Here is a 27,605-nt window from a genome sequence, read left to right as displayed (position 1 = left end):
TAATTAGATGGGGACCGAGGTAGGAAATAGCAAACTACTCCAGTATCTTTGACAAGAAAACCCCAAACAGGGTCAGAAAGAGTCAGACACAACTGGCAAACAACTGAACAACGAAGCAGTAGAAAAGTTAAGATTATAGGTAAATGTTGTCTCCTCCTTAGCCCCTCTGACCCTGACTTTCTCTAACCTCCATAGCTACATCCAAGGGGCCTCCACTTGTCATTTGAGGAAGCATTTGAACTTAGGTCCAACCCTATACCCATTGTACCACCTGGCTCCTTCAATAATACCCTGGCTACCTCTGATTATGAGTGAGACTCTAGCTACCACATGCATAGCAATCAAACAACAGGGACACTCTGTGTCCAGGCTGGGGCTGCAGGGAGACCAAGATAAGCCTTGGACTTATGAGTTCCCTGACCTCAGAGAATCCTTACTTAGTGGTTGTGTGTGTGTGTGTGTGTGTGTGTGTGTGTGTGTGAGAGAGAGAGAGACCATGAGTAAAAATGTATAGGAGTGCACACTTAACATGGAAATGTGAACGTTAAGTATGAACACGTAGAAGTAAGATTGTCTTTTAGAGGTAAGGATTTGTGTGTGAGCCTGTGTAAATGAAATTATTTGTCAAAGTGTGCTTGGATGTGAATGGGTGGCTAACAGATGTCCCTGAGTGTGAATGAATGTGTGGAAATGAACGTGTGAGTGTGAATGCTTATACAAGTATGTGGAATAATCATTTTGTTGTCGTTGAGTCATTTCAGTCATGCCCAACTCTTCATGACCCCATTTGGGGTTTTCTTGGCAGAGATACTAGAATGGTTTGCTATTCCCTTCTCCATTCCTTTTTAAAGATGAGGAAACTGAGGCAAACAGGGTTAAGTGACTTGTCATGGGTCACATGGCTAGTAAGCATCTGAGGCTGAATTTAAACTCAGGTCTTCCTGACTCCAGGGCCAGCACTCTATCAACTGTGCCACCTAGCTACCCACAATAATAATAACTAACATTAATAACAACCAACATGAATACATACTCTCATTGATTCACATACTTAGACACCTTCATACAAGCATTTATACTCAACTAATATATATTCACACACACTCTCACACAAACTCGTGGGATCATGGTGTTTAAAGTGGCATTGCATGTTAGAGGTCATCTATTAACCAATTAACCAGTCAACAAGCATTGATTTAGCACTTAACTACGTTCATGGCCCTATGCTAAGTTCTAGGGATACAAAGAGAGGGAAAAACAACCTCTGCCCTCAAGAAGCTGACATGCTAATGGAGGAAACAACCTGTAAATAATGAGGTAAACACAATATATGTACAAACAGAGTAGATGGAAGGTAACTGTAGTGGGGAAGACTCACTTTAACATTTGCAAGGTGACAAATACTGTCTCATTGATCACCCCAACAGTCTTGGGAGGTATGTCCTATTATTATCCTCACTTTAAGTGCTTGTTGTATCATTTTATGAGCCAGGAAACTGAGGCACAAAGAAGCTAAATGATCTGCCCAAGGTCACCAAGCTAGTGTCTGAAGCAAGGTGGAAAACCAGGTCCTTTTGACACCAAGTCCAGTGTCTCATCCTCTGTGCTGTCCAGGCAAACTGCTAGAATGGAAACTCAGAGGGCCTGGGTTTGAATCCCAGCTTTATTTGCTACTACTAGCTGTGTCATCCTGGACAAGTCATGGCTTGTCTCAGGGCCTCAGTTTCCTGCTATGTAAAACAAGGGTGCCGGACCATAAGATCTTCAAGGTCCTTTCTGGGTATAAATCTATATGCTAGAGTCTCCTCTACTTTTATGACTTTGTAATTTCTCAAAGAATACAAATAGGAGTGAGTTGCACCTGAAAACAAAATGGTATGGCAAAGGGTTGGGGAACCTTCTCCCTACCGAAGTCATTGGAGGACTGCCTTCAAGCATCCAGACCTGTGGGTCATGTTGCCCAGACTGCTCTGTCAGCAGGAAGTGCTCCCCACCACCGCAACCCCTACACCCTATAGCCTTGGCACCCCTCATCAACATCCATGGGGCGGAAGTACAGACTGATGTAAGTTTCCTCTGCCCAGAGAAAACAATTGGGCCCTTTCAGAAAAGGTCCAGCCCTGTCTGGGGTCAGGGAGGTGGGGAACAGGGTGTTCCGTCCTCCCGTCATTAATCTGTCCGTTTGGTTTCCCTATCCCTATACCCTTCTGCTTAAGCCCTGGTGATGAATGGGAGGTCCTAGGGGTGTAGCCCAACAGGAAAACAGCTAGGCCCAGGCCAGAACTTTCAGGAGTTTATGTTATTCCTGACCTTTCTTCTCCCTCATCCCAACTAAGCTTCTCTATATTTTCTGCCTTTTTCTTCCCCTGGTACGGACATCAATTTCATTGGTGTAGGAAATTTCCAGTGAGGAAAACCCCCTCTACCAATGTAGATTGGCACATGCTCTGCCACTTAAATTCTTAGATATTTTAAGTGATTTGTCCAGGGACCCACACCCACTATGTCGGACTTGAACCCATGCCTTCCTAACGCCAACACTAAACATGGTACAATAAGTGATGTGACTATAGATGGTAAGAGTTAAAATATCCTTCTCTGGTAAGGGTTCTTAAACTGGGATCCATGGATTTCAGGAAGACTGGGTACTTGGAGGGAAAAAATGGCATCTTTATTTTCATTAACCTCCAACTGAAGTTTTTAAGGGCAGCTAGGTGGCTCTATGAATAGTGTCAGATCTGGAGTCAGGAAGACTCATCTTCCTGATTTCAAATCTGGCCTCAGATGCTTACTAGCTGTGTAACCCTGGGCAAGGCACTTAGCTTTGTTTGTCTCAGTTTCCTCATCTGCAGAATGAGGTGGAGAATGGCAAAGCACTCTAGTATCTTTACCAAGAAAACCCCAAAAGAGATCATGAAGATTCAGGTATGACTGAAAAACGACTGAACAACAAAAAAACTGAAGTTTAGTAGTTCCTTCAATTACTTAAAAGTATTATTCTGAGAAGTAGAATCTCCTTAGGTTTCAGTCACAGGGCTCCATGACTTTAAAAGGGTAAAGAAACCCTGACCTACAGATATAGTAGAAATCTACTTCTCATTAGGAGGACTATCCCAGGAGTCAGGATGCATCACATAAAGCCATCTACACTTTCTTACCCAGTCCTCACTTGCAACAATATCCTGTCTTTTGTCCAAAACCCATCAAAGTGATGTGGCTTCTGGGGTAATCTTGGGGCCCAAATCAACTCAGTTGGGGTCCTAAGGTCAGCCTTCTGTATAGGACTGGAATCATAACTTAGTCTAAAGCTGGAACATAACATTTGTTCCTCCTGTTGAGCTCAACTGACCCATATAAAGATCAAATTTCCCCCCCCTCCTTTCTCCATCCCTCCCCAGACCTTATTTGGGGTGCCCAGTTCTGGCCTTTACCAAATTCTTCCACCTTGGCCTAGAGCCTTCATGAGCTGAGGAGAGAAGGAGGAGGTTCTCTTGAGACCAAGACAAGCAGTACTGATCTCCCCTGGACCCCAGAGGTTTTTTATCTTTCCTTACCCCACTACTCTTCTGCTTAAACTAAGGTTAAGATTTCTAGGGGAGCCCTTGAGATTATTGACTCTGGAAGATTCTACAATTCCACCTCCTCTCCAAATCTCATTCATCTTTTCAGGTCTAGCTCAAACACCACCTCCTCTGGGAAGCCTTCCTTCACTGCTACAGCCCACAGTGACCTCTTTTCCTCCTCTTAAACTCCATGGGATTTTAAAATGACTTTTATTTCCTTTGTCTCAGACTATAATCTATGGTGGATTTGTGAGCTCCCTAAGGTCAGGGTTTATATTTGCAATTAAAAATCAAGAAACATTTATTAAGCAAGCTTCTACTGTGTGGGCCCTGTGAGCAAGACTGGAATGAGATACCTTTGTGCCTTTATAGTCTAATAGCACTGAACAAGACAAAACATGTAGCTATAATGCATAGAAAAGTGCATCAAAAATGTGCCAACCAAATGGTGTGTGGAGTCCAAGCAGGAGTTCTTACCAACTGTAGGGAGAGAGTAAGACCATGGCCACTTTCCTGGAGGACATGGGTGGAAATTCAGTAGGTGAAGAGGTTGATAAAGGACATTCTAGGGATAAGAGGGAGAGCCATGTTCTCCTGTCCACAGCCATCTGAGCCCTGGAAGAACCCACCAGCCTCCTTGCTAAATCCCTTGTGCTCACCCTGGTTTGATATCCATGGGCTTAGGGAGTTCTTTTGGGAAGCCTGCTTTCCCAACCAGCCAATAGGTTTCTTCTATACCTTTGCCCTGGAGGAAAATGGAAAACCCCTTCGTGTTATCAGCAAAATCAAAACAAACAAAAATATCTTTCATCACCTATTGGAATTTGAAATTTATTTGAGAAAATTTAGAGTCATAGAATTTAGATTTTTAGAATCATAGACTCAGATACACACACACACACATCACATACAGACACACCCTTTTTGGCCAACTTTTCCCAATTTTGTAAAATTTTTATGAGGGGCCTACATACATATCAAGCATCTGAAGTTTTTAAGTGTGAAAACTCTGTTCACATTATAAGGATTAAGGAAGTATTAAGGAAAGTAGAGACGAACTCAGTACTTGGCCCTTTGTAATAAATACGATCGGGTTAGTGTCAATGAACCTGTGAGACCCTCCAGGAGCTCCTGACTTCTAGAAATAATATTGTGCTAACTGCATTGAGCTGCAGAACACTAGAGGTCTCTACAAGGAAACCCCTGGCCATTCAAAAGATCAGCCTCATAATTCACACAGGGAAAATCAAGTGGATGAAAAACGTACATTTCCCAGTTTCATGGACAGATTGGGATTGAGGGCTGCCAGTTTGTGGGTATGTCTGTGACTGAGTATAGAGAAATTACACCATGAGATAAATGGGTTATGAAAGAGAACAGGGAACTTAGCTTTAATTATATCATATATTATTACATATTATGTCATAATATGGATAGCCCAGTGGCTCAGTGGATAGAGTGCTGGGCCTGGAGTCAGGAAGACTCTTCTCCCTGAATCTGAATCCAGTCTCAGACATTTATTAATTGTTGGACCCTGATCAAGTCACTTAACTCTGTTTGCCTAGTTTCCTCATCTGGAAAATGATCTGGAAAAAGAAATGGCAAACCACTCAGTATCTTTGCCAAGAAAACTCTAAATGGAGTCATGAAGAGTGAGATGTGACTGAAACAGCCAAAATGATATAGGGAAGTATGTATTTATATGGTTTCACATCATACACATACACACACACATATATACACATATATCTGTGTCAAACATATGTGTGTATATATACATATATACACATATATCTGTGTCAAATGTTGGCCTTCTCTAACATGAGGTTGGAGGGAAATAACTTGGAACTCAAATGTGATCAAAAAAATAATGAAACTAAAAAAAGAAATCAAATCTTTATTTGTAACATGTCAATTTCTAAGGTGTAAGTGCTCACATGAAAATTTTATCAATTGGCTTGGCTGTCATGAACCAGTGTATCAGTCTCTAGCACCATTCCGATGAACTCTCTTTACCTTCAGTTCAATCTGACCTCTAACTTCAATTCTGTAGCCTTCATTTAGGCTGACCAAAGTCTGGACAGTGCTTCCATTTACATGGATCCTGTAAGCTGGTGGGAGAAGACAGAGGAGAGTCAAGACATGAATGATCTTTGCTTTCACAACAGGTTCATCCATATTGACAAAACTACGTCAACAGAGAGAACCTTGAACTTGAGATCAGAGGACCTGGCTCCACTTTCCTGTGTGACCTGGGATCCTACGTTATGGGGCAGCAGATTTGATGTTACAGGACCTAGATTCCAATCAGAGCTATTCAATTTACTATATCATAGGGCAAATCCCTTTACCTCTCTCCAATCTTCAATTTTCTCATCTATAAAATGAGGGAGGTGAACTAGATAACCCCTGAGGGTCCTTCCAGATTTAAATGTATGACCTCATATTCCAAAATATGGGGGAAATAATTATTGTGCTTCCTACTTCATGGGGCTGGTGCGAGAATCTATACAGACTTCAAACATTAGAGGATCTGTTATTCTATTAAGCTGTTAGACTTTTTTTTCAGATGATATGGAACCATCGCTGATGCTGCCCCTTTTTGTGCCCTCACAGCTACATTTTCTCTGCCAAAGCTGCCTCTGATTCTTCTGGGGAAAGATAGAGACTGGACTTGGCATGGTCACCTCCTAGCTTCTTCCTCGGAAGTCCATTCAAGATCACTAAAACAATCCTGAAACCAAGGGTACTTGGATGATGCTGGGTAATGTCTGGCCAACCAGTAGGCATATACCCTAGTGCACCAAGTCTCCACAATAAGGTCTCTAGGAGAACAGGCGGGCCCAGACCTCTACCATATTTATAATATTATATTGCTTAGGGACAGAAGGAATGTTTGCATTCATCTCATTCAATCTCTTCATTTTACAGGGAAGGAGACCAAGGCTCAAGTAAGAGTAAATTACTTTTCTAAGGTCACACAGGTCTCTGTAGCAGAGCCAGGATTTTAATTTAGTTTTTCTGCCTCTAAATTCTTATTTGCTCTTATCTCAACCCCTTAGGAGAGATATGATTACCTAATGTGGAGTCCAGAGAAGCCCAATTCTGCAGGTCAACTGACAGGTTGGAACCAGTTGAGTGTCTGCTGAGTGAGAGTAGACTACCATGTATACTATTGCATACAAAAACATGATTGTCCCCTTTGGGGGAGCTTTGGAAGACTTTGTCAGAGCAGTTAAGCTCTGTTAACACCTCTTCAAGTATCTTTGCTTTCTGCTCTCCGGAAGCTGAGGTCTTTCACACCCCTTCAATTGTTCTGGCTAAGCCAGCAGAGTGACTCCAGGTGACGATAACCCAAGCAACCCCCAGAGGATCATAATGTTGGGAAACAAAATGACTTACCATATCGAATGGAATACGGACCACCCCAGAATGTACATATGTATATATGTATATCATACCCCTAAAATGCATTATTCTTTCAAGGAAAAACGTGTGCAGGTAGACAATGGACATAGACAATGGGCAATAGAAGTCACTATAGGACGCACTCAAGTTTTATACACAAATGATATTCAAAGCTATGTCTCCATCAAGAACAAGTCATCCCAGACTAACTTCCTTTTTTTTTAACAGGGTTACTAGATTGGCAGTAAACCAGGGGAATGCTGTGGAGGTAATTTACCTAGATTTTAATAACACATTTGATAAAGTCTTTCTTTAAAGTCTTAAGGAAAAATGAGATATGGGCTTAGTCAGAGTTGTACAACACATGGCTTGCTGTGTGACTTGAAATAGATTAAAACACAACTGGGAAATATTTAACAAAATAAAATATAAAATATAATAGAATAAATAAAATATAAAGTAAAAATATAATAGAATGCAGATAATGTTAATAGGTGTATTTCTAAGTCAATATACCCAGGTTTGGTGATTCCCCATTTCTACTTGAGTCTGACATCATTGGGCTAGATAGATGATACTACAGTCAACTAGTTTGAGAGCTGATTTAAAGAATGGTCATTAATGGTTCCATATCATCTGAAAAGAAAGTCTATAAAAATAATGATAGCATTTCATATGTGCTTTAAGTTTTGTGAAGTCCTTTAACAATATTATCTAATTTTATTCTCACAACCATCCTGGGAGGTCGCTGCTGTTATTACCCCCATTTTACAGAAAAGAAAACTGAAGTAGTTAAAGGTTAAGTGATTTGCTCAGTCACACAGTGAGTGTCTGAGGTCTGCTTTGAACTCAGATATCTCTGACTCCAGTTCCAGTTGTCTACCCCCTGTGCCACCTAGATGCCCAGTGGAACATAACAGGGACCGTGCATGGCCCGACATGTTAATCACTGACACAGGTAAAGGCATAGGTTGTGTGTTTATCACATTAGCAAAAGACATAAAATGAGAAGGCACAGCTAACACATGGGATGACAGAATCAGGGTCCCTAGAGATCTCAGCAGGTCAGAACAAGGAGCTGAACCTACTAAGGTCAAATTAATAGAGAAAAATTTTAAGTCTCCCTTTTGGGCTACAAAAAGTCTGCTTTGTGAGTACAAGATGAGACAGACATGATGAGATAGCAGCAAGTCTGAAAAAGATGGAGGCTTGACCTCAGGTGTTCTAATCCTTATCCAGCCCTTTTGATGTTGAGAAGGTTCCAGAATGAAAGTTGGGAGACGTGGACAATTGGGTGGCTCAGTGGATAGAGTGCTGGACTTGGAGTCAAGAAGATTCATCTTTGTGAGCTCAAATCTGGTGTCAAACACTTGCTAGCTGTGTGACCCTGGGCAAGTCACTTCACCTTGTTTGCCTCAGTTTCCTCATCTATAAAATGAGCTGGAGAAGTAAATAGCAAACCACTCTAGCATTTTTGTCAAGAAAACCCCAAATGAGGTCACGAAGAGTCAGACACAATGGAAATAACCAAGCAACAACATACCTGCTGCCTCCAGGGGTAGCTTTGTTACAGCCTACAGAACTGCTAGGCTCGAATATGTTTAATTAAGAAAAAGAAAGGATTTATCTTGGCTTTCTGTAAGTATAGGGAATTATTTTCATGTTCCTTTTTCCCACTGAAGCCCTCCTTCCATATCTCATGGTGTGGCTGCCATCCTGGGCTCCCTAAGGGTGAATTAGGGGCTCTGAGCTCAAGAAAGAGCTTCAGATATGGGTCTGCCAATGACCTGTCTCCCTCCCAAGGCTTCAGTTGCCTCAGTAGGACCACTCAAGTTGTTTGGAAACAAAGAAAATGAAAAAACACCCATCTACAAAGGTACAGAGGGGCTGTGATCCATGTCAATGGAGGGAAAACCTATGCTGATGAAACCACAGGGTTTTTGAAGTATTGACTTATCATCCTCCTCATCCTCATTAGCATCATAACTCACGCAGTCCTGTAGACTCCATCCGGGAGGCAGTGTTTACCGTGTCTCCAAACAGGCAATAACGAGGCATGGTAAGGCCCACGACACCTGCCACACAGGGCCCTGAAACCCCAGACCCCACCCCAATGATCATAGGAGTTAGAAGCAGAAGGGACCTTAAAGACCATCTTAGATCAACTGAGGACAAGAGAGGGCAAAGACTTGCCTAAGGTCACAAAGTTGATAAACTGCAAAGTGGTGATCTGAACCCAGGTCCTCTGACTCCAAATTTAGTGGCCCTTCCACTATATCTTATTGGTCTCCCTTCCTAACCCCCATCCCATGGAGAGGCATCTAGGTGGTACACTGAGTAGAACACTGGGCCTGTAGTCAGGAAGACTTGAGTTCAAATCTGACTTCAGATGCTTATTGACTTTGTGACCCTGTGTAAATCACTTAACTTCTATATGCCTCAGTATCCTTAACTGTAACTGGGATTACCTGGGGATAATAACAACCTCTACCTCTCAAGGCTGTTGTGTGGATCACATGAGATATTTTTTCAATGCTCTTACCATAATGGCATTATGCAATTAGCTCATGGGAGGTGCTATATAAATCCTTATTTCCTTTTTCCTGGTCTTAGGATTTGGAAAGACAACAGAGATGAGGTTACTAATTCTGTGATCCTGGGAAAGTCACTTAACCTCTGTTTGCCTCAGTTTCCCCAACTGTAAAATAGGAATAATCTACCTCGAAGGGCTGTTGCGAAAATCATAGGAGATAATTTTTAAAAACCCTTTGCACAGTGCCTGGCACATAGTAGAGTTACATAAATCCTTATTCCCTTCTCCCTAGTCTCAGGATCTGGGAAGAATGCAGAGATGAGGCTAGAGTCTCTCTCCTCTTCAGCTGATACTTGGGGCAGGGAGTTATCACTGACACTTAGAGGCTAAACAAGGACCATCATCTTGGCATTCTGAACCTGGTTTTATTGGATGCTTAGCATGGGGCTGCTTCCTCCTTCCCCTCCCTTCCAGCCCTGTGCCCCTTCTCCCAATTTGACCACTTGGGTAACTCATCAGTGCTGGTGATAGCTTCCCCTCTGAAACACAATTGAATGAGGGTGGAATTTGAAGTTAAAAGAATTAGGCTGAAATTTCAGATCTGGTATTTACTAAGCATGAACTATGTGTGATACTGGAGAAGTCACTTAAAATGGGGGGGAGGGCTACCATTTTCTCTTCTGTAAATTGTTAAATGTTTGAGAGAAAGTCACAAGACAGTGGGAACAGCTTTGAAAATGGATCTGGGACATGAGTTAGAATCCAAACTCTGACCTTTCCTGGCTCTATGGCTTTGGACCAGGTTACTTTTCTGAAGATTATTTAAAAATAAATAAAATAAAATACCTACACTTATATAGTGCTTTTAGGCTTGCAAAGTGCTTTACAAACATTATCTCATTTGATCCTTGCAACAACTCTGGGAGAGAAGTGCTATTATTATCCTCATTTTACAACTGAGGAAACTGAGGCAGGGGATTAGTGGTTTATCCAGAGACACGTAGCTAGGAAGTATCTGAGGCAGGTTTTGAACTCCAGAACCCATGGAATGTGCTTCAACATTTTGTTTCCTCATCTGTCAAAGATGATGTTACCTCATCTTTACACAAACTACCTCACAGGTGCTTTGGTATATTAGATAGATCCCTAGGCTGGGAGTCAGGAAGATCTGAGTTAAAATCCAGCCTGTGGCCCAAGACATTTAACTTCTGTCTCAGTTTCCTTATCTGTAAAATGGGGAGAGCAAACAACAACCATCTCCCCAGGTTGTTGTGAGGATGAAATGAGATAATGTTTGTAAAGTATTTAGCATAGAGTTTGGCACATAGTAGGCACATAATGAATACTTGTTTCTTCCTTCTTTATGCCCACCCTAGGCTCCCACAAAGTCTCCCATCCACCCTCACTTTCAGCTCAGTGTACGCAGTCCTAGGACTTGACTCTCCTGTGCCCATAGGCTGGGACCACCAGCACCCACTCACCTGAGTGCAGGCCAGCCCGGATGCGGATGGGCACCTCAGGCACATGCCTCATGCGGAAGTCCCCCACAGAACTGAGGATGTCCAGGGCCAGGTTGGCTATCTCAGCTGCATGCCGGGTGCCATTCCGCCTAGGCAGCCCTGAGGCCACCATATAGGCATCGCCGATGGTCTCCACCTGTCCAACAGTCAGAGCATCACCCCTAAGAGACTGTGCTCGGGGGAAGCATGCCCCTCCCTCCTTCAACACTCTCCTTCTTTATCCTACAACTTAGGGACACCTCTTCCAGGAAACCCTCCCCAAAGAGTCCAACTCAATTTCCTGGTCTGTCCCTGACTGGGCCCACTCCCATGGATGTGGGGAACCAGTATTGTTAGAGAAATTACAGATATCTCACTTCCTATTGTTGGCTGATAGTGTTTTCCAGTTTCGTCTTTTTTCATGAAAACATTGACTCTTCCATGAACAGGCTCACGTTCATTTCCTCTGTGGTTTGTCCTTTGTTTTCCAAGAGGACCAGTGATGAGATCATGGGGTGGTCTCTTGACTGTGGGTGAATTGGATTGAAGCGAGGCAGAATTTCCCTCTCTCTTCCTGAGTCATCAAAGGCCAGTAGCAGGACAAAAGTCAGGACAATTGGTGATGGCCTAGGAAGCAGCGGGTGACCTTGGTGTCTGCAATGTCTAACCAAGCTCTAAGCTCTTCACAATGCCTGCTTTCAGCCCCTTCATGGTCATTGGAACAAATTGTTCTCATCCACCCATTCTGAGCTGGAAAGTCTTCACATGCCTGGGGTAGACACTCCCTTAACTAACCAATGGGTTTGAGGCCTGGTCGGTTACCCTCAACCTGGTGTAGCTCGTCTACTGGGATGGTTTGCCAAGGTGTGACCACTGCTTAGAACTACAGCTTCTTGGAGCCTTGGGTGAAGCTGGACACCCTTAATGGATGAGCAGCCCTGGAAAAGGCTCTGCACGCCCTCACAACAGAGGGGGTAGGCCTCCCTGAGCACCCAGAGCACTTTCATCCATACAACATGTAGCATGGCAGGGCAGTACTGAGAACGCTCAAACTGTATGTGGAAGAGGAAGCATACCTCAGTGAGCTGAGTCAAGAAGACCGGGCTTCAAAGTCTGCCTCTGCTGCTGGCTGTATGGCCATGGACAGAGCTATGGACCATTGTTATTGTTGTTGTTCAGTTGTCCAACTCCTCATCACCCCTTCCTGGGGTTTTCTTAGCAAAGATACTGGAGTGGTTCACCATTTCCTCCTCTAGCCCATTTTACAGATGAGAAAACTGAGACAAACAGGGTTAGGTGACTTACCCAGGGTCACATAGCTAGTAGGTGTCTGAAACTAGATTTGAACTAGGGTCTTCCAGACCCAGAATTCTATCCACTGTGCTATTTAACTGATCCACTACGGCCCTTAATCTCTTGGAGTCTCAGTTTCCTCATCTTTAAAATGAGGAAGTTAGACTTGAAGGCTTCAAAGGTTCCTCTAAATCTATGAACTTACAGATTTCTTTTTTTAATTCCAAATTTTTTATTTCATTGATGTAGGAAATGATGAAGAAACAGAATCTACCAAGGCAGAACAGTACCTTCTCCACTTGGAGGCCAGGTGGTGCCATGGTGCATAGAGCACTGGGCTGGAGGTCAGGAAGACTCATCTTTCTGAGTTCATATCTGACCTCAGACACTTGGACAAGTCACTTAACCCTGCTTGCCTCAGTTTCCTCATCTGTAAAATGGGCTGGAGAAGGAAATGGCAAACCATTCCAGTATCTCTGCCAAGAGAACCCCAAATAGGGTCACAAAGAGTCAGACACAAATGAAATGACTGAACAGCAACCTCCTGTACAATTTATAGCCTTAGACAAGCAGTTTGGTGGGTGGCTCAGTAGACAGAGCTCTGGGCCTTAAGTCAGAAAGGCCTGAGTTCAAATATGGCCTTAGATTCTTACTAGCTGAGTGACCCTGGCCAGGTCATTTAACCCCAGTGTCAGTTTCTTCACCTGTAAAATGAGGATCATTAATCGCTCCTGCCTCCCAGGGTTTCTCGATGACGAAATGAAATACTAATTGTAAAACACTTCGTGCAACACCTAGCATATAGTGAGTCCTCTATAAATATTAGCTACTATTGTTACCTGAGTTCAAATCTCACCTCAGACATTAGCTGTGTTACACTGAGCAAGTCATGTAATCTTCATTAGCCTCAGTTTCCTAATCTGTAAGATGAGTTAATAACAGCGCCTCCCGCCCAAGGTTGTTGCGAGGATCAAATAAGATAATAATTATAAATTGCTTAGCTCAGTGACTGACACACAGCAGGAACTTAATAAATGCTTTTTCCCCTCCTTGTTCTTCCTTCCTAGAGAATTCCCTGGGGGCACTGAAGAGTTTAGTGACTTGCCCAGGCTCCCAAGGTCAGAATGTGTCAGAGGTAGCTTTAGACCCAAGTCTTCTTGACTACAAGGCCAGTTCTCTCCCCACTCTATCATGTGCTTCTCCACTGATTCACAGAATCTTAAAAATCAGAGAACATTCATATCAGTCATAGGAACTTAGAATAAAACATTTGGGGAAAAATATACTGTCATACTCCGTTGATTTATTCCTTAGTTTTGCTGACCCACTTTTCTTCCTCTCTCTTTTATTTTATGTTGCAAAGGATAGGACCTCTGGGTAGGTGAAAGGGGAGTCATGTTTGGAAATGAAGGTGACATAAAAATAAAAGTTACTGATATATTTTTTTTAAAAGCCACAGAATCTAGGAGCTGAAAATAACAGTATTTTTTGATTCTTAGAATCACGGAAACACTGGATCCAAGGATGTTAGTGCTAGCAGGGACCACGGAGGTCATTTGGTAGAACTTCACTCTCAGGGTAAAAATTCCCATTATTGCATTCATCCAGCCTCTGCTCAAGCATTTCCAGTGAAGCCGAAAGCTTACCACCTCCTGAGGTAGCTTATTCTGCTGTTGAACAGCTGGGGTAGAAAATTCTTTCTTCTATTAAATTGAAATCTGCCTCCATGAAATTTCAACTCTTCGCGCCTGATTCTGCCCTTTGAGACCAAGCTGAACAATTTTAATCTCTCTCCTCTGTGATGACAGCCCTCATGTCTACCCACCTTCAATCCCCGTCCCCCCTCCCCATATCTTCCCATAGTTCAGGCACTTCTCTGGATATATTCCAATTTGTCAATATCCCAAGCAGTTGGTGTTTGCCAGAGCTGGCTTGCCCAGCTGTCTTTGTTGTACTATCTCTGTTTTCCATTAGCATCCCTTGAGGCATCTCAAGAGGGCTGGGTATTGTGATTCTTAGCCGGTGTTTAGCAAGAGACTTCTCGCTCTTAACTTTCACCTTCAGCTACTTTGAAGTCAGGCTTGACTCACTTCTTTCACTAAATGATTCGAGATAGAAGAATGCACATGACTGTTGCCCAGGAACTTTGTGGCTTCCCACATTCTCACTGCTGGGAGTGTGAAACTCAGCCACTTTGGTTTAATGGAAAGACTCCAGGCTTTGTATCAGAAATACAGAGTTCTAACATAAAGCTGTGTGACCTTGAGCAACTTGCCTTCTCTCCCTGGCCCTTAGCTTCCTCCTCTATACAAATGAAATGGTCCAAGTGGATGATATCTAATGTCCCTTCCAACTATGCCATCCTCTGTTCTAAAGTCCCTTCCAGCTTGTCATTCTTTGTTCTGTGTTCTAAAGTCCTCTCAGTGATAACAGACTATATCCTTTCTACTCCAGTATGAGAATCCCCCACCCTCCGCCCTTCCTTGAAGGTTTCCCAGTGAAACCTAGACGACCACATGTCAGGTAGGCTGTCAAAAGCATTTTTGTTCAGATTCGTAAAGCCTCTTTTGTCTCTGACACTGTATATGTTTTCACCTTCTGTATAGAGGCTGGGTGGCCTTTGAGATTCCCAACTCTCAATCAATTGATCGGTCAGTAAACATTTACTAAGCACCTACTTTGTACCAGGTAGTGTGCTAAGTGCCGGGGATACAAAAAGAAACAAAAGATGGTCTCTGCCCTCACAGACCTTACAATTTAATGGGGGAAGCAACAGGCAAACAAATACAAAGCAAGCTATCTACAGGATAAAATGGAAATAATTAACCAAGGGAAGGCACTGAAATTAACTTGCTTTTTTCTCTTCCAACTCTGAGATTCAAATCCCTATACTACCCCAGGGATTGTGGTGAGGATCACTTAAGATAGTGACATAAAGTGCATTGGAGACAAAAGGTGGTATAGTCAAAGAACTATATGCAATTTAGCATTGCAACTAACCAGTCACATGACCTTGGTCAAGTTGCTTCACCTGCCCGAGACTTAGTTTCTTCTTCTATAAAATGGGAATAATAACATTTGGATTATCTACTTCCCAGAACTCTTTTGAGGAGTGTTTGTAAATGCCATAAAAGTAGAAGAGTGTAATTGTTATCATGCTTTATAAAGAGTAATCATTGAGAGATAAAGACAAAGGAGAAAAAGAGAGGATTACAGTACCATAGAAAATTGACGGTGTTGCTCATCGGCTATTAAATTCTGGGTGACCAGAGCTCCAATTTTATCTTGGTAATGAATATGCTGTGTGCCTCTGGCCAAGGTGTCAAGATCTCTGAGCTTATCACACTCCATTCTGGGTCACAAATAATTCATATTCAATGGAGCTAATCGTCCTACACTATCCCATTAAAACCACTGTGAGGATTAACGCATGAAAATGGTTTCCAGCCTGCTTTGCAAACAGTACCAGATAAACAGTAACAAGATCCCGATGGAGAGAAAGTCCACCCCTGAGGCATGAGCTGTGAAGAAAGGTTTCTAATGCTGGAAGGAATGGGTCTCTGGACATCTGGAAAACGTTGTGCATTCCTTGGCAGAAAGCTATGGAGTGACTGGAGAGAGATCAGAGAAGGGCAGCAGGAGGGATGATTCAGGAAAAGGGGAGATCTCTGTGTAAGGAAAGATTAACACAAAAGGAATGAACTGACCCTAGCCTGGCTCAGGGTGGGGGCAGGAATGATTCAGTACTGCATCAGACAGGAGGACATGGTTGGGGAAGCAGTGTGATCCTGGGAAAGTCTTTTTCCTTCTATGGACCTCAGTGCTATCAGTTGTAAGAGGGGAGAGGGAGGTGTGAGACTTTTGATCTCTAAGTCTCTTCTAACATCCTCCCTTCTCTCTTCTAAGACCCATTTTTACTTTAACATTACTTATTTAAAGATCCTCCGCTCCCCCAATATTCTCTGTTCTAAAGTCCCTTCCAGCTATAACATTTTCTGTTCTAAGTTCTCTTCCAGTACTGATATTCTCTATCCTAAATTTCTTTTCTGTACTGATATTCTATGTCCTAAAGGGCCCCCCAGCTCTGACATTCTATATCCTAGTATGGTTTTCATTTTAACATTCTATGTTCTAAAGATCCCTCTGTCTCTAAAATTCTATTTTTTAAAAAAATTTCTACTCCTGTATAAATCCATTTGGTAGAGGGCATCATTTGAACTGTGGGTGTTTATTGCAATTCTATGCTCCACAATTCTATTATTTTCATTAAAGCTCCTCCAATATCAGATAGTGATATGGAGAGGGTCCTGAGTTCCTCCTGAATGTTACATTAGCATAGCATAAACTCTACAGGTATATCCAGTTTGGAAAGGCTTGTCGTGCAGGGTTGTAATGGCAGGCACATGTACATTTGTCATCAAGGACCAGCCTCCTAAACTCTTAGAATATTCAGCTCTGGGAATTTGCTGAGCCAGGGATGAGTCCTTTTAAAAGCAATTAAAGTATGTCCTTTCGACCATTGTAGAAGTGACTGTACGTTGTCTTCCACTAAAGAACAGGGAGGTTGAATACTCCATTAGCAGAAGGAGAATCCATATGGATGATATGAGAGGTCTAAAAATATTCAAAGACTTTGCATCATGTTTATTTGTATCATCCTTCTACTAGATTGTAAGCTTCTTGATGGCAGGGACCACATCTTACAAGTGTCATAGGAAATTGATGAATGGAGCATGTCCCAAAAGGGGTGACCAGGAAGATAGTGCTGTTTAGCAAATAGTTGGAAGAACTGGGAGTATTTATTAGCCTGGAGAAAAGAAGGCACAGTGTGACTTGTCCACTGTCTTCAAATATTTGAAGGTCTGCCATATGGAATACAGATTAGATTTATTGTGTTCATCCATGAGAGTAGAAGTAGGAAGAGGGGCAGATTTACTCTCTATAAGAGGAAAGACTTCCTTATATAGAAGTGGAATCAGTTGCCTCAGGAAGGAGCAGGTTCTTCCTCAGTGACCATCTTCAAGAAAAGGATAGCCAGGCAATGAAGAGATGTGGTGTAGAGGGGATTTTTGGTCAGGTATGGATCAGGCTAGACAGCTTTTAAGTTTCCTTCCTACTTTGACATTCTATGATTCTTTATTTGTGGCTAAGGGCCTAATGGCAGCTAGGTGGTAAAGTGGATAGGATGCCAGGCCTGGAGTCAGGAAGACCTGAATTCAAATCTAGCCTCAGACACTCACTAGTTGTGTGACCCTGGGCAGTCACTTAACCCTGTTTGCCTCAGTTTCCTCACCTTTAAAATGGGCTGGAGAAGGAAATGGCAAACCACTCCAGCATCTGTCAAGAAAACCCCTAAAGGGGTCATGAAGAGTTGAACACAATTGAAAAATTAAACAACAAAGGGCCTAATGGGTATTAGGAGACAGAATAGTGAACTAGAAATGCATTGGACTTGAAGAAGTCCACTTCTGTCACATACTTACTATGCGACTTTGATCAAGTCTCTCTGCTTTAATTTTATCACCTATAAAATAATGATAATTATTATCTGTGTTATTTACTTCATGGCAAAAGTACTGCATTAAGGTTGTCCAAATATTGAATATATAGCTCAGAAAGTGATGGATTCTCCCTCATTGGACATCTGTAAGCAGTGGCTTGGATAACCAATGGGTAGATATATCCAATAAGAATTGCTTTGAGGTATGATTTGAATAATGTGGCATAGTGGATAGGATGCTGTACTTTGAGACAGGTAGATCTGGGTTCAAATCCTGCCTCAGACTCTTACTACTTATACCAGTCAATCATTTGTAAAGCACTTTTTATGTCCCAGGCACCATGCTAAGCACTGGGGATATGAAGAAAAGTCATCTCTTTGGTTCCTGCTCTGGAGGAACTCACAGTCCCATGGCGGAGGCAATGTGCAAACAGCTAGGTCCAAACAAGATGTAAACAGCTGAGAGAAATTATTATTCTATTAATAACTAATCATTAATTTGTGATCCAGGCTTTTCTCCCTAATTTCTGTGTAGAGTCCCAGCACTCATTAAGGTCAGTCTGTCTCTGAAGGACGTGGCTGGTTGATCAGCTAAGGAACAAACTTGTCCATCTTGGGTGGGACCCCAGCCAATTAGAACACCTAATTTTTGTTTAGAATCCAGTCAGGGCTGGCCCTTACCCTGAGGAAAGGAACCCCCATCCTTGGTCCCAGCTATTAGAGGATAGGGTGACCCAGCTCATAAAGGAGAAAACCAGACAGAGAGGTCCAGATGAAGTTGGCTTCCTCCTGCCCATACTCTTGGAGACTGCTGAGTTTCATGATCAAATCTGTTCTCAGCAGGTGGAGCTGAAGACTTTTAGCCCACTTCTTCATTAAGTGTCCACCAATCAGATTGAGTTTCACTTATCAGGGGAGTTTCCTGTCAAAAGGTATTTAAGGAGTCTCAGGATCTCTCTTGGCATCTTTGGTTACCAAGAGAAACCACTGACCATCCATTTATTGATTGATGGCTAACCTAATTAATAAAATGATTATTAATTACCCAGAAACTCTTTCTCTCAGGGTTTTTATGCATCACCAAGGTTGAAACAGAGATAATCAGGAGAGGGAAGGCACCAGGAGTGGTCAGGAAGGGCCTCTTGCAGAAGGTGGGGTTTTAGCTAGGACTTGAGAATGCCAGGAGGCAGGGATGAGGAGGGAGAGTTTTCCAGGCATGGGAGATAGCCAGAGAAAATGCATAAAGTCAGGTGATAGATTGTCTTGTTCCAGGAGCAAAAAGAGGAAAGTGTCACTGAATCAAAAAGTACGGGTGTAGGGGATTAGAGTGTAAGAAGACTGAAAAGGTGTGGGGGAAGGTAATTGAAAGCTTTGAACATCAGATGAATTTATGTTTGATCCTAGAGAAGATAGAGAGATAGCCACTGGAGCTCATTCAATGGGGTGGTGTTGGGAGAAGAAATCATGATGTAGCCTAAAGCTGACTTTAGGAAGATCACTTTGACATAGTTGAATGAAGGGAAGGGCTGGAGTGGGGAGAGACCTGAGGCAGGCAGACCGACCAGCAGGTTATTGCAATAGTCCAGGAGTGAGATGATGAGGGTCTGCACCAGGATGGTGGCAGTATCAGAGGAGAGAAGGGGGCATATACAAGAGATGTTTCAAAGGTGAAATCAACAGGTCTTGGCAACAGATTGGACATGGGAGGTGAAAGGAACTGAGGATGACCCTTGGATCACCAGCCTGAATGACAGAAAAAATGATCGCACTCTCAACAGTATTAGGGAAGTTTGGAAGAAGAGAGAGTTTGGGGGGAAAGATAATGAAATTCCGTGTGGGACATGTTCAGTTTAAGGAATCTATGGAGACTCCATTTTGAGATATCCAATAAGCAGGTGGAAATGTGAATCTAGAGATTAGAAGTTAGGGCTGGTAAAGCAGATCTGGGAATCATTAGTATAGAGATGATAATTAATCCAAGGGAGCTGCTGAGATCAGCAAGGGAAATAGGATAAAGAGATACGAAAGAGATCCCAAGACAGAACCCTGTGGGACACCCACTGTTGGTGCGCATGACCTGGATGAAGATTCAGCAAAGGAGATTGAAGAGCAGTCTGATAGGTAGGAGGAGAGCCAGGATAAAGCAGTGTTACAGAAACCAATAGAAAAGAGAATGTCAAGGAGAAGAGAGGGATCCACAGGGGTCAAAGGATCCCCAGAGGTCCAGAAGAATGAGGATTGAGATTTGGCAATTAAGATAATGTTGGAGAGAGCGATTTCACTTGACTAATGAGATTGGAAGCCAGATCATGGGGAATTTAAGAAGAGACTGTGGGGAAAGCAAGTTATGTGATCCTGGGTGAGTCACAAGAATCTTTGTGTCTCAGTTCCCTCATCTGTAAAATGAGGGGCACTGGATTCGGTGATCTCGAAGGTCCCTTCCATCTCTAAAATTTACCTCTTGAAATCTGTCAGGGATGACAGGTGAATGGCCAGAGCTTCAGTGTTACCCTGTGATTTAGGGAGAAAGTAAAGAAAGTCTCTAGTACACAGGGTAGACAATTTAGTGTGAACATTTGGGAGAGCATGGACAAGAAGTATGGAGGAGCAGGAATGGAGGGATGGGTTACAACGTTCATCTTTGGAGGGGATTCTTGGATGGATAAGATCATAAATCCACTTGTGTATTTGAGTGTTTGGTTTTATATGTATATATACATACATATAGATAGATCGATAAGTACCATCTCATAGTTGTAGCAGTAGTAGTCAAGAGACCTGAGTTCAAATTTGACTCTTATCATTAGCTACATCACCCTAGACAAGTCACTTCCTTTCCCTGATCCTGTTTCATCATTCATAAAACAGGTACAGTAATCTTTTTGCTCCTTCCTTCCCACAGGGCAATTAAGAGGAAAACACTCTGTAAACTTAAAGTACTAGAGAAATGGATACTGTAATCTTTATATTTTCCCTATATTTAGTAGGTGACATTTTGTTGAGTTAAATTAAATAGAACTTTTAGCTCAACCTCATGCCCCCACCCTCCCTACCCCCAACTCCACAGCAGTAAACATCATCCTCTGACTTTGATAATTATTGGCTGAGTGGTAATTGGTATCTCCCTTCCTCTCAGAATCTCAGTGTTCTCATCTGTAAAATGTGGAGAATACTTCTTGTACTTTCTGCCTCATAGGGTTATTGTGAAGAAAGTACTTTTTAAATCTCACAGTACAATTATGTATTAGATTTTCCATTAGAACTTATCTGCCCCTGAGGTTCAGCTCACCTTATACACATCATGGCTATTCAGGACAGCATCAAACAGCGTGTAGAGGTCATTCAGTAGGTCTACCACCTCGATAGGCTCACTCAGAGCTGAGATGGTGGTGAAGCCAACAATATCACTGAAATAGATGGTTACCTGGTCAAAGTACTCTGGGACTACAGTGGTCCCAGCCTTCAGTGCCTCTGCCACAGACCTGGAAGAAGAAGAGGGTGAATTAAGCCAAGTCCAGGGGAGAACTGGCTTTGCTTTACGGTAGGGTGAATGGTAGAGATTGCATTACAAATCCCTCCATAGCATCTTTCACACATTTGTTTTTCTTCACTGATATGGCCATTCCTCTAGTTCAGGTCCTCATCACCTTTTTCCTGGACAATCCAATAACCTCCTAATTGATCTCCCCTCCTAAACTTCTCCCCTCCAATCTACACCTGCCTAAGAGATTTTCCTAAAGTACAAGTGTGATCATGTCGCACTAGTGCTCCTTATTGATTTTAGGACAAAATACAAACACCTCCATTTGGCATTTAAAGCTCCCCACATCCTAGTTCCAGCCAGCCTTTCAAGATTTGGCACACTTGCTCCCTTTCATGTACCCTGTTGTAATCTACTGGCTGGTCCTCTATGATTTCCATCACTGTGCCTTTAATGTGGCTGATCTCCCCATAACTGGAATGTATGCCCTCTTCACTTCAGCCTGTTAGACTCTTTACCTTCCTTGAAAGATCAGCTCTGGTGTCAAATCCTATGGGAAGTCTTTCCTAATCCCTCCACTTACTGGTGATCCCCCCAATTACTTTGCATATTTTCATATTTCCAAGTGCTCATTTATTTGTATGAATCCATCTTTGTCTTTGTATACCTTGCCCCTGGCAATTGTGCCTACTCTGTCTCTGTCTCTCTCCATATGAAGTCATGCAAAATGCCATATTGTGAAGTGAGAGAAGCAAGAAAAATAAAGAAAATAAAAGAAAACATGTATCAGTCTGCACCCAGTTAATCAGCTCTCCATCTGGGGGTGGATAGCATTTCCCATCATGAGTCCTTTGAAATTGTTGCAGATCATTATATTGTTCAGAGTGGCTAAGTCTTTTACAGTTGATCATTATTACAATGTTACTGTTACTGTGTACAATGTTCTCCTAGTTCTTCTCACTTCATTTTGCATCAGCTCGTATAAATCTTCCCAGGTTTTTCTGAAACCATTTCCCTTTGTCATTTCTTATAGTACAATAGTATTCCATCACAATCGTATACCACAACTTGTCCAACCATTCTCCAATTAATGTACATCTCCTCAGTTTCCAATTCCTTGCCACCACAGAAAGAAATACCATAAACGTTTTTGGGCAAATGCATATTTTTCCTTTTTCTTTCATCTCTTTGGGGATATACACTTAGTAGTGATATTGCTGGATGAAAGAGTATGCACAGTTTTATAGCTTTCCAGACATAGTTCAAATTGTTCCCCAGAATGGTTGGGCCAGTTCACAGCTCCACCAATACCATATAAATATATCTGTTTTCTTACATCTCTCCAACATTTGTCATTTTTCTTTTGTCATCTTTGCCATTTTGATGGGTATGGGGTGGTATCTCAGAGTTGTTTTAATTCACATTTCTCTAATTATTAGAGATTTAGAATGTCTCTTTTCATGACTATTGGTAGCTTTGATTTCTTCTGAAAACTAATTGTTCATATCCTTTGACCATTTTTTATTTGGGGAATGGCTCTTATTTTTATAAATTTGGCTCAGTTCTCTATATATTTGAGAAATGAGATCTTAATCAGATAAACTTGCTGTAAAAATTTTCCTCTAATATCCTGCTTTCTTTCTATTATTGGTTGCATTGGTTTTGTTTGTGCAACACCTTTTTAACTGAGTGTAATCAAAATTCTCCACTTTGCCTCCCATTTCTTGTTTGGTCATGAACCTCTTAAGTATAAAAAATAATAAAATAAGAAAAGAGAGAACAGAGAATACCAATGTGATATTTTGTATGTATAGAGATAGCCTATGGAATACCCCTTCCCATGTATGTGAGAACTTGGGCAAATCATCTCCACTCTAAGGGCCTTGTTTTCCTCATCTCAGCAATGAGGGGGCTAGATTTAATAACTTAACTATTCCTCAGGTCTGGATGTAGTCCCTCTGCCCCTTTGCCTCTTGGAATCTTTAGTTTTCTTCAAGACTTACATCAAAACCCACCCAATGCAAAAAAACTTTTCCTACCCATCCTGACTCCACCCCCAGATGTTAGTCCCTTTATTCCCTTTTCCCCACCAAAGTTTTCTGTTTTGTAGGTGTATTGGACATACCTTGAGTCCCTGTTATTTAAGATTGGTTGAAGGAACTGGGCATGTTTATATTAGAGAAGAAAAGCCTTAGAGGGGACACGATTGTGATGTTCAAGTATTTGAAGGGTGACAGACTAGATTTGTTCTGTTGGTCCCAGAAGGGAGGAGAAGAAGAGGAGCTAGAATGTGTAGAGCTTGCAAAGCTCTTTGTACCTGTTATCTCCTTTGATCTCCCCACAATAATCCTGTGAAGTAGGTGCTATTATTATCCCCATTTTACAGATGAGAAAAGAGAATGAGTTGCTCATAGTTACTCAGCTACAAACAAATCCTCCTATTAAGGCGGTGTTCTGTGAAGTCTTGAAGAGCCAGAGGGCCACATGTGGCCTTGAGTCTCACACCAAGGAGGCAGCCATGCAGGGATGGCTACCAGTCTTGCTGATTGCCAAGTGCACAGACTTAAGCCTCATCCTTCCTACTTACTGAGGAAGCATCTGTGAGAGCAGCTTCTCCGTCTTCTGTTTCTCCATCTCCAGTTCTTCTGTCCTGGCCTGGACCAGGTCCTCCAGGTCATGGGAGTACTTCTCCAGTAGCCGCAGCATGGAGTCAGCCACACTGCTCTTCTTGCCTTGGTTGATGCTTTTAAACTGAAGATGGAAGGGAGATGTAGATCAGTTCCCCCCAGTAAAAAAGCAGAACCCCTTCCTAGGAGACTGCGCTCTACAGCTTGGAGAATGCTTCACAGAGTCCCAAGATGCTTTACAACTAGCAGGGAATTTTGCAGCTTAGGTAACAATGGTGCGTCATAATAATCACCATAATGTTTATGGAGCATTTTAACATTTTTGAAGAGCTATTTATAAATTATCTCAATTGGTCCTTGCTATAATCCTGAGATATAGGGACTACATACATCGGAGAGACAGAGAGACAAAGACAGACAGAGAGACAGAGAGACAGAAACAGGGAGAAAGACAGAAACAGAGAAAGACAAAGACAGAGGCAAGGGAAAGACACAGAGACAGAGAAAGAGATAGAGAAAGAGAGAGATTATAGAAAGATACAGAGATGCTGGAAGGGGTCTTTAGAACATAGACTTTCAGAGCTAGGAGAGACCTTAGAACACAATCTACAGGGCTGAAAGCTTCTTAGAACAAAGAATGGTAGAACTGAGAAGAACCTTAGCATACAGAATATCAGAACCAGAAGAAATCTTGGAAAACAAGATGTCAGAAGTGAAAGAAACCTTAAAACATAGAATGTCAGAGCTAAGAGGGAGCTCTATTGGAGCTGGGCAAGATCTTCAAGTTTATAAAGTCTAGAGATTCTCAGTCTTTTTTTGTCACATGCTTTATTGGCAACAGGCTTCACAAGTCTATGGACCTCTTGTCAGAATAATGTTTTCAAACAAAAAACATAGAAAATATTTACATTAATCAATCAGTCAGTCAACAAACTCTTATTACGTACCTACTAAGTGTCAGGCAGTCAGCTAAGTGCTGGGGATACAAAAAGAGAACCCCCCCAAAAAAACCCAGTCCCTGTCCTCAAAGGGTTTAAAATCTAATGGAAGGACAACATACAAACAAATACGTACAAAGCACTCAATTATATAACATATAGAAAATACATAGAAAATCAATCATATTGAAATAGTTGTCAAAATATCAAAATTTCCAAGTTCTTGGACACCCCTCCACCTTGAAATTATAAGCACAGGTTAAGAGTGTCTTCCTGATGCAGTCCAGCCCCCTCATTTTATGAAAAAGGAAACAGGCTCAGAGAAGGAAAATTAATTGCACAAGGTCTCACAACAAGTCAGTGGCAGAGCTGGGGCTACTCTCCTTTCTCCCAGACCAGACCTCTTACTGCATTCCTTCTCTCACTTGATTAACCTCCTTTCATCAATTTTCCTAAGACTGGGGTGGGATTGGGAAGATGAGGAATGGGGCAGTGGAGGAGGGGAATCAGGAGAGCATGTCATACCAAGAGAAATCCACTGGTCTCCCAGGAGTTATTACCCTGTTTAGTCAATCGCACACCATCCATCATCATGAGGAATATTACACGTCCAAACTTCTTGGGTCCCTTCCCCTCCTAATCTCTGCCTTCCTGGGGCTGCTACATCATGGACCACAAGAGAAGGCCTCACTAGCATTAGAATTAAGGAATTTAGCACTGGGAGAACCCTCAGAGACCAAGCTGTCTAAGCCCCTTATTTTACAAGAGAGGGAATGGAAGCCCAGAGAGTGAAAGGGACTGGGGAAGTAGTGTTGTACCATCAAAAGTGCAGCAGTTCTGCCATCAAAGGATCTGGGTACAAATCTCAGCTCAGATATTAAACAATCTATGTGTGACATTGGGTCATTTAAATTCTCTGGGCCTTAGTTTCCTCATCTATAAAATGAGGTGGATGAATTAGATGGCCTCTGATGCTTCTTCCAGCTTTAGAGCTGTGATCCTCAGTGGTAGAGGCAGGACCAGATCCACACTAGGGCTGACTCCATCACCCATGAATGCTTTAATGGTGATAGAGACCATACAGCCACCTTCACCATGTAATACTCTACGGCCCATAATAGCAGCTATATAAGTATGAGCTGGAGAGGCATCCTGGGGCAGTAGAGAGAGGGGATCAGCTTGGAGTCTGGGCTCAAATGTTGCCTCTGAACATGCTAACTAGGTGACCACAGAGGAGTTACTTATTCTCTTAAAGGAAATCCTTTAAGACTAAGTGGCTGATCCATAGCCAAGGGAGGGGAAGAGTTTCTGTGTACCAGGAGTTCCCTACACAGATGTCCTAAATGAATAAAAATGTGTGTTATTGTTATCATGACTGTTGCTGTAGTTACATGGTACTTTAAGATTTATAAATAACGCTATGAGAGAGTGCAAATATTATTATACCCATTTTTTTTCCTCATCAGGGTTTAGTGAAGAGAGCACAAGATGGTCAGAGGACCAGAGTTCCAATTCAGATTTTGTTCTTTATGGCCTATGTGACCTTGGGCAAATCATGCCACAAATCTGGGCTTCTGTAAGATGAGGGAGATTGAATTATTATACCCACTTTGCAGAGAAGGGATCTAAGGCCCAAGTCACTAGTCACATGACTTGCTCAGGGTCATACAGCTAGTAAGGACCAGTCTTCAAATATTTCTCCTTCATATCACTGCTGTGGAGAAGAGAAGACAGAGCAGACCACTAATGAAGGGAAGTAGGGGGAGAAGGAGGAGGGGCTAGAGACTTACCTGGCTGAAGATGTCATCCAGGCTAGGCCTGTCTTCCGGATCCTCACTCCAGCACTGTTTCATCAGCCTGATGCATTCAGGTGGTCCCTGGTCTGGAGACACCACCGGACGGCAGAGGGGAGGAGGAGACACCAGTTTCCTGATGATTTCTGTAGCAGAGAGATGGGGGGACTCCTTCTCTGAGTTCTCATGAGGGGGACGCCCCCAATCCCATACTTGAAATGTATTTACTCATCATTGATTCTTACTGAAATCTGTCTTATCCTTTAAGATCTAGCTTGGAAGATTGGTTCTCCACTCTCCTCTCTCCCTAGCTCAAAGTAATCTCTCTTTCCTCATGTGACCAATAGTACTTTGTATGGATCTCTCTTTAGACCTTAATACACTCTAGCTTGTGTCATATTTAAGTATGTACATGTCCATGCATGTACATCTCCCTTCCTCTAGCGCTCAATTAGATCGTAATAGAGGAAAGGCAAATGGGCACCAAGGCTTAGACTCAAGAGACCAGAATTTAAATCCTTATATTAGCTGTGTAGCCTAGGGTAAATTATGCAGCTTGCCTAAGCCTGTTTTCCCACCTGTAAAGTAGGGCTCTTCTACTAGAGTCTTCCTCAGATTGCACCTTGAGGCATAGATGTGACCCTGGGTTCTTGAAGGCTATGCCATCCCCTCCTTTATGTTACAGAGAAAGACAGTGAAATCTAAGATATCATAACCAGAGGGAATTTCCAAATACAGCAAGTTACATCTAGACGGGACCTAAGACTCAGTTGCATCATTTCAGAGATGGAGAAACTGAGGCTTAGAGAGGAAAAATGACTTATGCAAGGTCACACATTTGGAGCACAGCAGAGCTGGGACTTAATTTGACATCTCTTCCCTCCAAGTCCAGTGTAAACCACACTGCTTCATATCTGTGAAAAAGACACATCTATGTCTTTTCTATTATTGTGCCTCCAGTGGCCAAGTG

At 42.4% G+C, this 27,605-nt stretch overlaps 1 protein-coding gene across 1 annotated transcript in view; it reads right to left on the bottom strand.

Annotated features, from left to right (window-relative positions):
• Window positions 1-27,605, bottom strand: part of GUCY2F (guanylate cyclase 2F, retinal) — a 50,840-nt gene that overhangs the window by 2,365 nt on the left and 20,870 nt on the right. Inside the window, exons 11-17 of the mRNA XM_072616799.1 lie at window positions 26,633-26,781; window positions 23,865-24,028; window positions 21,086-21,278; window positions 10,986-11,160; window positions 8,963-9,061; window positions 5,580-5,674; window positions 4,223-4,308 (exon numbers count right to left, since the gene is read on the bottom strand). Coding sequence (XP_072472900.1) covers window positions 4,223-4,308; window positions 5,580-5,674; window positions 8,963-9,061; window positions 10,986-11,160; window positions 21,086-21,278; window positions 23,865-24,028; window positions 26,633-26,781 — 961 coding nt within the window. The remainder of the gene's footprint in view (window positions 1-4,222; window positions 4,309-5,579; window positions 5,675-8,962; window positions 9,062-10,985; window positions 11,161-21,085; window positions 21,279-23,864; window positions 24,029-26,632; window positions 26,782-27,605) is intronic.

This window comes from Notamacropus eugenii, chromosome 5, assembly GCF_028372415.1.
Source record: "Notamacropus eugenii isolate mMacEug1 chromosome 5, mMacEug1.pri_v2, whole genome shotgun sequence".
Lineage (NCBI taxonomy): Eukaryota > Metazoa > Chordata > Mammalia > Diprotodontia > Macropodidae > Notamacropus > Notamacropus eugenii.
Note: the sequence above shows the minus strand (reverse complement) of the source record. Positions and strands in the feature narration are given on the sequence as shown.